The sequence below is a fragment of the Mercenaria mercenaria genome, chromosome 10, assembly GCF_021730395.1.
Source record: "Mercenaria mercenaria strain notata chromosome 10, MADL_Memer_1, whole genome shotgun sequence".
NCBI classification, from domain to species: Eukaryota; Metazoa; Mollusca; class Bivalvia; order Venerida; family Veneridae; genus Mercenaria; species Mercenaria mercenaria.
In genome coordinates, this window is record NC_069370.1 from 70,853,935 (window position 1) to 70,870,074 (window position 16,140).

A 16,140-nucleotide genomic window follows, 5' to 3' on the forward strand; every position below is an offset into this window, starting at 1 on the left:
AATAATACGACGCTTATCAAATGATCATGAATAAATTTTAATAACAGGCAAGTGATAAAGTACTTGAGAGAATGTCTAGACCAGTTTAAATGTAAAATGCTAAGTTGCAATATTATTTTCTGGTAAAGATCTCTTGTTCTGTGGCCTTGAGAATTACAGTTAAGGTAGTTCGACGCGTTTTATAACTGGAGGTAATGGCGTTATGTCATTTACCCGGATAACGTAGAATAAAGCCTGGGCTCTGTATACGGAAACAAAAATCGTTTAATGAATAAATGGCAACCTGTGAGTTTTTATATAAAGAGGTGCTTATTGATGTCAGAATGTATTTATATAAATTATTTTATTCGATCTTCTGATAAAAAATGATTATACGATCTCTTCAATAAGTTTTGAGCAGTTTTATTTGTTCATTTAGTGTAATGTTGTAATATTACTACTGTTATGCAGTTATACAACGGCGATCATTTAACCTGACAAATCTCCATAAGCAGCCAACAATTTCTCCACATGAAACAGAAAGTAAGCAAGAAAAAGTTTATAAGCACTCTTATAAATCTTGATTTTATTGTTGAAACAAGTACTTTGTCGTGAGATGGGAAAATTGTAAACACTACTCCAACATGAACCCGGAACAAAAAGAGCTTTAGTTTTTCCCCTCAACATAGTAAGGTCGGTTTACTAAATCAGTGTACCGCCATAACTGTTTTCACATGTGCAAATCAGGAAGCAACAGAAAATGACAGGATTTTTTAAACATTTTGGCCTGTGTGCCATACTTTCTTCAGTACAAGGTACATATTTTACTTCTTTGTTTGCTACACAGCTTTAACGGCATTAATTTGTAGCTTGGTATGCATGGAATCCCATTGCGACATGCTTTTTGCTTTTTGCGTTTTGCTATTTGCGTTTTGCTTTTTGCACCGGGATACACATTATGCAGTTATGTACATGTTAGAAAATACTACACCCAAAACACAAAAAAGCAACACGCAAAAAGCAAAAACCATGAAGCAAAAAACAAATCACAAACAGCAAAAAGCAAGAATCAAGAGGCAAAAATACCAATAATCAAAACGCTAAAAGAATAAAACATATTGTATAGGGATTTTGTATAATGCAGCCGATCTCACTGCTATAGAAATTCAAATTACTACCAATTATATATTTTTAAAGATGCTTTACGTTGATGTCTTGTGTTGTTATAGTTTCTGGTCCTTTTTGATCATGGAGTCCATTCAATATATGTGTAATAGATCTAGAGGTCCTCTTAACCCGGTGCTAGGGGGCGTGGGAGGTGTTGCATGTTTCATTACATCTCATGAACAGACTCAATCAAATCGAGTCTGCTATTATCATTCTTGGTTGCATTCTTTGCTTACAAATTATCTTTTAAGATTTTATTATCTATAGCTATAGGCATATATTAAAAAAAGCAAACTAGCAAAAGACAAATAGCAAAACGCAAGAGGTAAAACATAAATGCAAAAAGCAAAACGAAGAAAGCAAAAAGCAAACAGCAAAAAGCATGTCGCACCGAGATTCCATAGGGCATGTATTAAATTTTGTATGTGGTTTATATTTATTCGCTGTTTGTTTTCCGACTCTGACCATTTTAACTCGCGTTTCAGTCCTTGCACGCGAAATGTAGGAACTGGGTAAAACTCTCTAATATTTTAGCTGTTATGTGATAATTTTCCCAAGGGTCAACAATGATAACTTAGCAGTAATCACATGAAATACTACACTTGCATGTACTTGAAATAATTTGAAATTCTCAAACATAGACTTTTTGCGGAACAGGGTGTGTATGACGAAGTGGTGACTTTGTGCTGACTTATGTCATCCTTACATTTATTAGTAACCACTAATAAATAATTTGACGGAGACCCCGTAGCCGTGAGCAGTACGTATTACTTAAATTATTTATTAGTGGGTTCTTGTATTTTGGATTGAACTAATTTAAGTGAAGTCAAGACAGCTGCAACAAAGTGTTATCAAAGATAATTTATTTTGCGTATCAATATACGTCCTTATGGAAAGATAACTATATGGCAAGTGCCATGATACATCAAATAACAAAACAAATAGAATGATAATATACAATGGAATAATGATTACTTAAAATATACAGCTGTTAAAATATCAATTACAATAACATCTAACTGAGGAAGACCCAAGTTGAGAATAATATACAATTACTAACCTGCAAAAAAAGTATGTTCAAAGATAATTTATTTTGCGTATACATATATGTCCTTATTATTATTATTATTATTATACCAGATTTATATAGCGCCCTTTTCATGATAAACACGTTCAAAGGCGCTTTACATATAGCAAACGAAGCCACACAGGGCGCGAAATTCATCCTCTACTAGTACAGACACAGAGCGATCTGACCAGAGGGACAGAGTGAGATAAAGCCCAAAGAACAAATAGATAAAAATCATTTAGATACAGACCTGTCCAACTAACTTAGCCTAGCTCTTTGCGAATAGACAGTCTGGTTCTTTAACGTGTCCGGTGTATAGCACCGGTACAAGCCTCTTAGTTAGGTGAGAGACACTCAAGAGCATCTCAGAAATTTCAAGTTCCTGGACCGGGAATGATAATCATATGGCAAGTGCAATGATGCATTGCACTTGTCTAGATCATCGATTCTTAAGGGCATAGATGCACGGTTAGCATGGATAAGTAAAGGGGAATAAAATAGAAATAACGGGACTATTGTAAGGGTGATATAAAGGCTAAATGAAGTAATAAAAGTGCTGTATGAAGGACTATATAATATAGAGACTTACCCTAAGCCCTCTTTAAACAAGGGAAACAATCTGTTTGTAGAGTGAAATTGTTGAGTGAACACCGTTTGACAAGCATAATCCTGTGCATGTTATACCAGTGCAATAGAAAAGTAAGCTATCTGTGTTACCTGCTATATATAGTCATGCATCTAGCAGTCCTGAAATTGTTTTATTTGATTTTCTCATATTTCTAGATATTTTACCCATACTTTGACGCATATATATGGGTAGCAGAGATCATTCTCTTTCCAGCAATAGATTTCTCAACAAACTTTACCTTGCGAAATTCTGTAGGTTTTAAAATTAAAAACAAAAATCTTCTGTTTGTTGACAAATTTCACCATAAAAATTCCACACTTTCCCCCAGGGCATTAAATGATTTGATTTGTACATATTTTTTTTTCAAAGTGCTGGGGCCGTATTCATAAAACATCTCAAGTATAAGTATAAGAAATGGATTATTTACTTAAGTATTACTTAGGTAAGAAATTTATTTTACTTAAGTGTATTTGTTATTCATAAAACAACTTAATAAGTAATTCTTGGCTTTTATTGTGGACGAAAACATTAAAAAAAACACATTAATTTCAGACCGATACAACATGCACAATTATGTTTAAAGTGCTTTTATCTGAAAAACAACACTTTAATCGTACTCACGACGCTATTTTGTTTTCTGACTTAAGTTTATGCTGTTTTATGAATAGGACTTAAGTTTTTACTTAGACTTAAGCTGAAATCACCACAAACTTAAGTAAAATCTTCAACTTAAGTCAAAACTTATACTTAAGATGCTTTATGAATACGGCCACTGATCTTTACAGTAACTGCTACTAATTATGTGCATGATTTTTTCGTGTCTAGAGGTAAAAAGTGCATGCTTTACATGAAATACTATGTACATAGCCACCTAAGCCTACAATAAAGTTTTAGCGGAGTTGTCTCCATTTTTTCCAGATATTTTACCCAGGATCATTTTTTTCAGCTCAAATAACTCTTTTTCAGAAAATGATACATGTATCTTAAATATTTTTTTCAGACTGCGTAATTTGATGAAGCTAGCTACATATAAAAATAGAAAGTGCCTACTTGAAGTTTGTAATTTTAGTTACAATGCCTACTTAATATCTTAAAGCTACCATTTCACGACATAAAAATAATCGGCGTAGAGGTAATGAATGATGTGATGATTGCCGTATGTAAAATCAGAATTAAACAGAAAGTAAAGACAAAAACAAGACTAAATATCCAGCAGAGAAAGCTACGTTCCAAGAATGCAGCCTCCCCAAAACCAGTTATTTCACTTACGTTTACTTACAGACAGAAAAGATGTGGATATACATTATGAAGCATCTCCTCTGAAATGACGGTAACCATAATTTGGAAATATTTCACTATTTCATTCTAAACTATTTGATTTAAACTGTGGTTTCAAGAAGATTGGTGAAAACTCTGAACTAACAATACTGTTATAAAACATGGCAACTTATACTTAGAGATACTACCAAGTATTAATGTAATATTTTGGCATTATGGAACCTCATCTTCTTGTAAGGTAATAAAAAACATAAATTGTGATATTATATATTTTATTTATAACTAGGCATGGTACTAGAAAATAACTAATGACGCAATGATAATCATAACCGGTATCAATCTATGCACCTGTATGACACCAGTTAAAAGCAGCAATGAACTTTTTATGGTGATAAGTCTATTTTCTCAGTAAATATTGATAACCGAAGAGTGTTTTTTTTTTTTTTTTTTTTTTTTCATCGAATGCCGTCTAAGAACGAATTCGCAACCTAGACTGGCCCATACCACGTAAATGATGTTTGCAAGTCAGACTACGTGATAATGCATTATAGATTATTTATCAAAATGAAAGATTTATACAACACTCTGTCTAATTGGACGAGGGTGTCTTTTCTTTTTCACTCTGCTGATTGTGCAACGCTGAGTGAAATGTCAGACGAAGCGTTTGTCCTTAATGACACTGTTTATAGTTTTAAAGCTACGTTTCGCTCAGTATATTTAGAAGAATATTGATATATCTAAAAATGATTAGTAAGTTTAATAAATATAATGAAAACCTGTCCAAATACCAACATTTATCAATTTACAGAAAATGCTAAATACGATCTGCGTATCACATTAAAAAGGATGTGATTAGCCAATCGATTAAGGTCTTCTAGGTGGAGAAGTATTTTCCAGAACACTGCTGTAATTATTCGTCGTAGGATAAACGAAACAAAATTGCACCCCTACAAAACCTTTGTGAAAAATTAAAAGAGAACCTTTAAATTGTTAGAGTGTGATGTTTAGTTTTGCTATTTGAAAAATGTTAGATACTAGTAGATGTTAGAATAACACATATGATAAGAAAACCTCACAAACTTCTTGTGTTATTACAACTCGCCGACCATCGTTTTCAAAGATATTTCTTGCTATATATGACGAGTACTATATTCCACATAACATTATATCAAAATGTCAGCTTTAATTGTAGATCTGAATACATCTTATTAGACTTTAAAACCTTGTCCGATGTCGTACAATATGCATGTATTTGACAACTACTTCAGTCAGACAAGTTTCTCTTTTATAACTGAAAGTAGCAAAAAGGAAATTAATACACTAACATTTTGATTGACATAAAGCTCCAACAAACGTATTGAAGTTGTAATCTTAACCTTGGGTCAGCACAGTTTAAACATGGTTTTAAGTGTGATTTTAATATTACGTGAATGTTAACCGATTTTTTTATAATAACATTCAAGAAACTGACAATAACTGCAATATTCTCCTGTAACTCGTATATATATAGAAATATGTTATACATGATATCTACATGATCTATTTACTGTTAAAATCTAGAACAGTATAAAAGCAACAAAACTTAATATGAAAAAAGAGTAGGTAAGAATCAAAGAAAATAAATGTATAAGTAGATATTTTGCATGCTGAAATATTTGTGAAAGTATGATTTTCAGAAGTACTGTAAGCACTCTGTGATAAAGCAAATAACTAAATGAATTAGACATTACTCTTGAAACTAAATGTGTCTCTATAGGACACAGGTGCCCCCCCCCCCCACCCTCCACCACACACACACGCGCACACGCACACGCACACGAACACACACACCTATCACTGGTTTCATGACTCAAGGTTAAACATTTTTTAAAGACGTTTGCAACTCTTAAGATTTTTATGTGTACATATAATCCCAAAGAGAACACCTGGCGCAGAACTTCATAGGCTATAAATCTATCCTCTTATGTTTTATGACTCTAGGTCAAGCAAATCTTGACATACATGTAGTAAAAGCTTTTATTTTTTTGACTAGATCAAGGGCCATAACTTTGTCTTGCAAAGTGAAAAAAAAACCCAAAAAACTCAGGTGCATATATTCACATGCTGGATAATATTCCTACATGATTTTATGACTCTATGTGAATTTTTTAAAGATATATGCAACAAAAGCACTTTATGTGTATCTTTCACTAAGTCAAGGACCATATTTCCAATATGGCCGAGTGAAATCTCAAACAGAACACCAGGTGTGCAACTTCACATACTATATAACAATCCGCTAACGTTTTATGACTCAAATCAAATACTTCTTGAGATACATGTGACACAAATTTGTATCCCATTTATGCATATTTATTTGATAATCAAGGGCCATAACTCTGGTCTGACTGATCAAAATCCAGAATAAAATCCCATGTGCACAACTTCACATGCTGAATAATATTCCTATGATGTTTCATGACCGTATGTCATATACATTTTGAAATATGTGTGACACAACTTTTATGCCTTTTTATGCCTACTTTTTTTTACTAAGTCAAGGGTCATAACTCTGGTCTGACTAAGTGATACTTATGTATCTCTAACAAAAACTCAGATGCACAACTTCACATGCTGAACACGATTCCTGTAATGTTCAATAATACTGGGTCAAATACTTTTTGAGATATATGCGACACAAACTTATGCCCTTTTTATGCCTATTTTGACTAAGTCAAGGGCCATAATTCTGGTCTGACCGTGTGAGATCCAAATTAAAATCCCTGGTGTACTGCTTCCCGTGCTGAATAACAATCCTGTGAGGTTTGATAACTGGGTCAAATACTTTTTGAGATATGAACAACACAAATTCAGACGGACGGACAAGGGCAACTCTGAACACGATTCCTGTAATGTTTCATAATACTGGGTCAAATACTTTTTGAGATATATGCGACACAAACTTATGCCCTTTTTATGCCTATTTTGAGTAAGTCAAGGGCCATAATTCTGGTCTGACCTAGTGATACCCAAATTAAAATCCCTGGGGGGGGGGGGGGGGGGTGGAGAGAGAGAAGGCAAAAGAAGTGAACGTCGCCTCATTCCGCTTCATTTAAATGACAGGATAAATTGTTTTGCATTATCTGGACATAACACAAAGACATGTTTTGAAAGAATGACAAGCATATATGTCAAGCAGTATAATGTTTTAGATACAAGTTAATTCTTCGGGAAAATAGACAAGGAAAATCGTTAAAACTAAATAGGATATTGTTTGCAACCATAACTAATCAACAAAAGCAAAACAAGAGGGCCAAGATGGAGCTCTATCCCTTGCCTGAGTTTCACAGCTTGCTTGAACAATTTTAGTAGAGGGTCACAAAAGGAAAATATCTGTGATATTATTTGAAAATGGGCCAACGTTTTCTGACAAGAATTTGTTTTCATTTTCACTACATACATTTCACAACGCTTACGTCTAAAAATTCACTACCTATACAGTATTAATCAGCATACTTCTAATGACCAGATTTACCTGAACATTTTAGCTCTACAAGAGGAAGACCACAATGGTCCTATATAAAAAAGTAATGTTAACTGTCTGGTGTATTTAAAGAAAAATATTTTACAATGGAGGTAAAAATTTACTTAAATTCAATTGTTAAAAAATCATTATAAAAAGAAACATGGCACTGATGCACATGAAGATTTTTGACACACATATTATACAAAGAAATATTAAAGGAATTTGTACAACATGTGTATGAGGTTTAAAAGCATGCAACCAAGCTGATGCTTAGAAGCCTGCTTACATGCAAACTATCACTAAAATTTCAAAGCTAAGGGGCATAATTTTGACAAAATGTAAATTAGTTATATTAGCTTACCTGTGAGGTCATTTCACGACGCCAGATACTAATATAACAAGTGCTCGTAGAACACGAAATGCCCCCTTGATGCACAATGAACTTATTATTATTATTAGAAATTATTTGGTGACTGTGCACTGGGCGTTTGACGTACTGACCTCAAATCAATAAGTATGGGTCATTTACCAGTCATAAGTGACCTCCGTATCAAATGTGATCTTAGACCAAAGCATTCTCTAGTTATTTGGAAAAAAAAAGTTCTTCTGTTCTGGATCAATGTAACCTTGACCTTTAACCTACTGACCTCAAAATCAGTAGGGTTATCTGCTGGTCATGATCAACCTCCCTATTAAGTTTTGTGATCCTAGGCTCAAGTTTCGCAAGTTATTATTCGGAAACTGTTTAATTGTTGCGGGGCACTGTGACCTTGACTTTTGACCTTCTGATCTCAAAATCAAAAGTGGTCATCTGCTGGTTATGACCAACCACCCTATCAACGTTAATGATCCTAGACGCAAGTGTTTTTAAGTTATCATCCGGAAACCGATAGGTTTACGTACCGACCGGCCGACAGACCGAACGACTGACCGACAGACATCTGCAAAACAATATACCCCTCCTTCTTCGAAGAGGGGCAGCATTTGGTCCAGTAGTGACTGAGAAATACTACCTACATGCAAAACTTTCATCCAAATTTTAAGCAAAAAGGGGCACAATTTTAACAAGATGCAAGTCAAGAGATATGTGACTTGGCATCTGATGTAAAACACATGTATGAAGTTTGAAAGCATTCCGTATAGTAGTTATTGAGAAACCTACTTAAATGCAAAACTTTTACTAAAGTTTCTAAGCACCAATTTGATGAAGCCAAACATATTTCTGAAGTTTGAATGCATTCCAAAATGTAGTTACTGAAAAAGCTGCTTACATATAAAACTAATGACAAAATGTATTATTAAAGGAATATGTACAACTTACAGAAATTATAACAAAACAATATTTCCAACAGCATTCAGCATTATTGCAAGTAAACCATGCAGGTACAAATAATCTGTCAAATAATTAGTGTATATGAACACAATACTAAAACTGTGTGCCTCTGTATTGTTTTCTTACTTTACAGTGAAATCAGGCAAATATATCCAGACAAATTAGGTAGAGTGTAACCAAACTGAAAATTGTAAATTTCATAAAAATACATAAATATAACATGGTCATCTTACAAACAACAGCATCATAAGTTGGGCAATATACATTATGTCGGAAGGTTGTTTTATATATGAAGCATTCATGCCACTGTGGTCAACATTTACAAAGATGCCTTAAAAGAATGAACAAGTTATTAGTAGAAATAAAGGCAAACAGTAACATTGGATTTGCGTGTGTAACCTTGACCATAGAGGCACGGACGGACGTGTTGCACCAGACACATCATGTGTGTGTGATGTTAACATTTATGCAAAGTTATTACAGAATTTCTGTAGTGGAGTGGAAACAAAATGATTAATGGTGACATTGGAATTTTCAATTTGACTAGGGACCTGTGTCTTGGTTGTGACATACTGTGTAAATGTGGTTAATATTTGTCCCAAGTTATTTGAAAAATCTTACTCCGGATGTGAAAGACTATTTGATGGATAACCTACACCACATAGTTGAACAATATTTACATTGGTATTCAACATCATGCAAGAGAAATACAAAACGTACATATACACTATCAGAATACAACAAATCTTAACTACCATTTAAAGCCGTGACTTCTATTCCCGTTTTCGCAGGGTCTAAGCTTTGTGTATCTGATTTTAATATGTCCGCTACTATGTTAATGACATTTTTGTGTAACAGAAAAAAAAACAGATATAAAACGATCAGCAAAACTTTCTCTAAAATTTACGAAACAGTGAAACCAGAACATTTCATAAGAAAATGGCAGAAAAGAATCTCCTACAAAATGTATATCTAATGTTAAGGCACATTAATACAACTGCAGAAATTCAAGTAAATATATCTGCATGGCAAATACATACAAGTACAAACAAGCTTAGTTCTTAATATCAACACTTCAATTCAATTATGTTTATGCTAGAAGTATTCATTTCTAAAAACAGCAAATGTATTTCAACAACATATCATACTGACATTTTTTTTGTTACTGTGTGCAACTAAATATGAAGACTTGTGGAGATATTTAAGGAAAATGTATCAACATACACATTATTAATGTACATTTACTGTATATATATATGGCTTGTAAGCAATTTATACTGTGGCCAAGCTTTCAACATCTCACTTGAAACTGCATCAGTGCTAGAATTTAACTTTTTTTGCACTTGAACGCAAAATATCAACTTTACTACCAATTTTGATCAACAATTACTTTAAGAAATTTTAAATACATGCATATTACCTTGTTATTTTTTTCGCCGGTAATTTCCCAAGTCACGGTAAATATTGGACTGTGTATCAAAATATGAAGATAAGGTATTTCCATTTGATAAAAATTGGCAAATCAGTCTACCGAGTATGCGCACTGTGCAAAAAACGTCACATTAAACTGTGTGTCCTTTGTAAATACATCATCGACTGATGTATGTTTACGGCAGATCGAAACTGAAAGTTGAAGAAATGAAACCACTGTCATTTCCATTTCATTTTTTAATTTGCCCAAAGTGTGGAAAAACTACTCTCATTTTTAGCTCTACTGTTCGAAGAACATGGGCAGCCGGCGACGGCGTTTTTTTTTTAAGTTTTTATGAAATGGTAATATCTTGTATACCATCAAAGATATTTACTTCAAACTTGGAACACTTGTTTATTATATTAGTCTCTACCTGTAGGCAAGAATAAATAACTCTGTCAATTATTTTGGCTGAACTATGGCTTCATTTGGACTTGGAAAATTGGTTCAAATTTCGTACAAGTTCATGTTTTGTAATAACTATTTGACATATAACTTTGAAACTTTGAACACTAGCTTGTTTCTCATCATGATGTCCAGGGAGGGTGTGGGGGGGGGGGGGGGGGGGCTTGGGTCCATCTGTAGGCAATAATACATAACTCTTTTAACTATTTTGTCTGAATTAATGCCCTTTTATGACTTGGAAATTGGTTCAGTTTTCGTACAAGTCAACGTGTTGTCAAAACTATTTGACATGTTGCTTTGAAACTTTGAACACTTGTTTATCGTCATGATCTCCATATGAAGGCAAGAGTACAAAAGTTTTGCCTAACCTGTTTGTCATATTTCTTTGAAACTTTGACCACTAGTTTACCATCATAGTCTACATATGTAGGCAAGACTATATAACCAAGACAAGGACTTTAGCTCAGTTATGGCTCTTTATGATATAGAAATTAGTTAAGTTTTGAATACTATTCCGTATTTTGTCTACACTGTCTGATCTATGGCTATGAAACTTTAAACACTTGCTTTCCATCATGATCACACATTGCCATATAATGCAAGATGTCACAAATTGACATACGGGCCTTATTTTATCTGTAGTGTAAATGCAGGTATTGCATCATCTTTTTGTAAATTTTTGAGTTATTGAGGTAAATGTTAGATTTCACGCATAAAATACCTCTAATGTTTTTCTGTATTTCATAACTTAAATGTCCATGTAAATTTCATTAAATTCGGTTCAGTAATAAGAAAGTTGATATTTTATAAACTTCAGTAATTCATGTTTTTATCCCTAAAACCACTATAACGGGCCTCAAATTGTCAATTTCAATCCGCGCCAAAGTAGTTAGATTTCCCGGCTATATCGTGAATCCCGTGGAAATACAAATAGTCATAGCACACGAATAAGCCGTGAGTCCCATGAAATTTAGTATTTGACGGGACATTACCCTTTATATAGACTGGACTCGATATGCCTTGCGCACACCACCTACCGACATTATAGACGAATCTATGTCTGACTAATTTTTCTTGCTAGAAATTTATGCTCGATCGAGGTAAGAAATTTATTTGTTAGATTTTTGTATGATTTTTGAATTACGATTTTTATTTGGTAAATTTTTGTGCATTCTACAGAATTCTGTAACATTTACTTTTCGGCATGTGATTTTAGCTAGTTTCGGTATGTCAGGATAATTTATTAAATTTTTCAGACTTTTGTAAATTATTTGGAAAGAGGAGTCTAAAATGTTTCGTATATATAAGATGTAAATTGAAATTTGTAACATGATATTTATAAAGTACTCTGTTTCAAAAACATATGTCAAACATTTCGTTGTTATGGAACGCCATTACTGCATTGTATTTTTATGTATAAATCTATGTGGCAAGTCTAGTACCATGTATGTAATATATTATTGTAATTTGTAATTGTGTGCCAGTCTATTGCATATACATACAATGTCCGTTTTGTTGTATGACATTAGACATTATATTGATACAAATTATTGTATAACGTTTGATTTACATTGAATTTTGTTAATTTGTAGTTATAAATAATAGCTGCAGTTTATCATTTCCATTACTATATTTTTCATCATAAACTTTTCATATCTTTGTCATACTTTAACTTTAGTCTTTTAAGTAAGTAAGTTTTGTAATAATGGAAGTAATAAGTGACGTATTTTAATCCCGTGACGTCTGAACTTAGTAGCACATATATTTTGTATAAGTAGAACGTATTATTTATGGGAGCCTACGGAGGTATGGTGTACCCAAAGGAGCAGTTTTATGCCCTGACTTATTTGTTTTACTATTGTGCTTACCATATGTTATATATTTTAGCTTCTTCCGCCAGACGATTTTACCTGGTGACGTCATAACCCGGAAGTACAATGCCCGAGGTTCACTTGTCTTCACTCGCCTGGATGTGATATTCCCAGCGCAGAGCTTTCGTCCCATGGTGTGCCGTAGACCGCAAAGACGCTGATTTTTGTTATCCTCTGAAGTCAGCTCAGGGATGCAATCACCTACCACCACAGGGAGCCAAAACGGAATCAACGTATTCACGGTTTAAAGGGACTTGATCTGAAGATATGTTACTTTTTTTTTTGGTGCTACTTAAAGTTCGCAATGAAATGAAAGAACTGTGCCACGTCACATTACAATGGAAGTGTCGGACTTTGTATCTAGAGATACTGAACTTTGATTTTTTTCTTCTTTCTTTCTTATAATCAGTTTGTTTTTTGGGTTTTTTTTTTTTTTTTTTTTTTTTTTTTTTTTTTTCATATCATCTATTCATTGTTAATAATCATCTTATGTAAATAAATTTGTAAATATTGTAAAGGGTGTTGATTTGTTCTGATGGTTACTGTCGCCGGTACGGCCTTTCCTGTCACACAAGAATCATCCAAGTTCACAAATGCAGGTACATTGTTTGTCTTATCTATTTTTTTCTTTTGTCTAAGAAATCTCTTGTAATAGTTTGACCCCATACTTTCATCAATTTTTCGAACAGGCGAGCGCGCTGTCATCAGACAGCTCTTGTTCACTTTTATCTTGCTTTTTGAAGGTTTATGAGTGTTAAATTTTAGCCCTGTGCATTACAATAAGGATTACAATAAGGGTCTAAAGTTTCTCAACACTGATGCAATGACGTTAAACACTGATGCAGTAATTAACGTAATGTTTTATTCTTGAAGTGAATAATGCAATGTTAGATCTTGTTAAAATGGCCTGCTTACATGACATACCTGCATAAAGTAAATCACCGTTCAAACTTTAAAGGTATTTGATTATAATTGATTTTACATAAAACAATAAAACTACCGCACGAATCTATTAGAAAGATATAGTTCGTTATACGTCATTTACAGTACGAGAGTCATATTACACCCGGGGGTTAAGATGGAGATTTGCAGCACCAGTGAAAACATCGGAATCTCCCGTACGTTATGCTAGAAATACATATAGTTAACATTCTTTAAAAAAATTCAAATTAGTTGTTTTATAGCAATAAAATATCTCTTGTGAATGATGTAGGCAGTAAGAATAGACATATTTGTGGTGTACCTAGTCACTTCTAGTTTTGTCTGATTACGGAAACCTGGGCATCCTTGCAGGCATATTATACAGCTTGAGTATGTACTTGAGCTGAACCATAATTCTGTCTCTGTTTAAAGTCTCTTTTTTTTAAATAAATCATGAAATAAAAAGAAATTGGAACGTTTATTTCTGCTTCAGGAAAACTGAAAAGGAAAAACAATATAATAATTTACGTACTTACCTACCTACCTACCTGCCTACCTATCCCATGCTACAAAGAGGTGTAGGTAAAGGGCAAACACAATTTTAATACCATTCTGACATTGCATTGTTGCATAATTGTTTTTATGTTGATTACAGCCAGAAAATTTTAAGTCATCTGAATGTTTTTGATGTTAGGACATTTACCAGAGGTTTAACCGACAAAATATCTCTATAAGCAGGACGTTAAGCTATGACAGGAAAGAAAAATTAAATCTTTCCAGGGCCAATGGGTGTAGTGGTTGCAAAAGTTTAGTGCATCATTTGAAAGTTTTGAAGGTTTAACAGTAAATAAATGTTACCTAACCTGAATGGTTGTCTTTTGGTTACCCCTAAGTTGTTCATCAGTTGTTTTTCAACACAACAGCATTGTTTATTTTTATGCATTCCTCAACTGAGATGGGTTCATGTGCCATTTTTCTCCAAAAAGAAAATGATATGCAGGCTGTTTCATCTCCACACACATCATTGTGTACATCAGTCTCTCCACCATATGATGTTGGCACTGTCTAGACATCTTCAACCTATAGTATAGGTTATTACATGTTATAGAATTAGTCTTGCATAGGATTTAGTTGGCACAGAATAATCGTAAAAAGTGTTATAGTGTGCATAATTAATTGTAAATTAACAATAACACACTATCACAGTCACAAATACTTAGACGGACATTACAATTCGGAACAATGCTGTGATTAAAACATTTTTGTTTTACAGGTACATTTTTCAACTAGAATGTGTCTGTAGGACACAGGGTGTGCCCACACTGGTACATTTGTCACAAATAAGGGGCAATAATTCAAATGTTTGCAATTTTAAGGGCGTATAGCCTCAACAAACATCATATATAAAGGACTCATTATTCTAGGCCAATGGCATACACTTTTTAAGCTATGAGCAACATAGACAAAAAATCCACTATTTTGGCTATTTCAAGGGCCATAACTCTGTATTTAGAGCTAAAATCTCAAGAAGAATGCCAAGTGTGCAAGGTCACATCATGGTAAAGGCTCATGCAAGGTTTCATGAATTTACATCAAATACATTTTGATCTAGGCGCGTCACAAGGTGAAAATGTGCATTATTGACTATTTCAGGGGCAATAACTTTGGAAATAGGGAGTGGAACCAGACGAAAAATAGGAGGTGCGCAAGTTCATATCATGATAAAGACTCATGCAAGGTTTCATCAACTGATTTCAAATACTTTTTGGCCAAAATGCTTGTCATCAAAACTCTCTAAAATATAGACAAATGTAAAGTCTCTTATTTAATATATTTTTTGTAGGTATACAATACTTTTCGTTTTCGATTTTTAGTTCTCTGTTTTCCCTTTCAAAAAGACAAACACAGGTATTTATCTATAGCACACAATCACGCCCGGTAATCTCCAGAATCATAACCTTTCGGTTATGTATGGAAATGCTTCTGTTGTGATTTCCGGTTATGTGGTTTTCACGTAAACAGTGGCACAGGTAAGGAATTCTTACATTTTCTTTCAACATTTCCGTCGTAAACAACGCTCTCACACGTTTTTGTGGGGATAAATTGAAACGTTTGTGTATCATTGACCGATTGATGCCGACTATTTGCCGCAAGAAAACGTATGTGTTCGAAAACAATAGCAGAAAGCTTTATGGGTGGCACAGAAACGCTGAAATGTCATCATGTGTACAACTTCTAAAGTTGACAGGAAGCAAATAGTTGGTCCCTGCACGGAAAATTTTGTATGTATGTAATCACTGTTCAATCGTCCATCAAATAGCATTCGCTGATTATTCATTTATAGAAGTATTAGAAATAAAACGTAAGAATTCCTTACCTATGCCACTATTTGTACGTGAAAACCATCATAACCGGAAATCACAACATAAGCATTTCCATACATAACCGAAAGGTTATGATTCTGGAAATTACCGGGTGTGCAATACTGATACTTTGTGATGACGTCTTTAGTA

General features: G+C 33.6%; 1 protein-coding gene across 1 annotated transcript in view; it reads left to right on the plus strand.

Moving 5' to 3' along the window:
- The first annotated feature begins 625 nt into the window (after nt 1-625).
- The window catches only part of LOC123561326 (uncharacterized), a 73,585-nt gene continuing 58,070 nt past the window's right edge, over nt 626-16,140 (plus strand). The window contains exon 1 of the mRNA XM_053553310.1: nt 626-794. Within this exon, the coding sequence (XP_053409285.1) occupies nt 740-794 (55 nt within the window). The 5' untranslated portion in view covers nt 626-739. The remainder of the gene's footprint in view (nt 795-16,140) is intronic.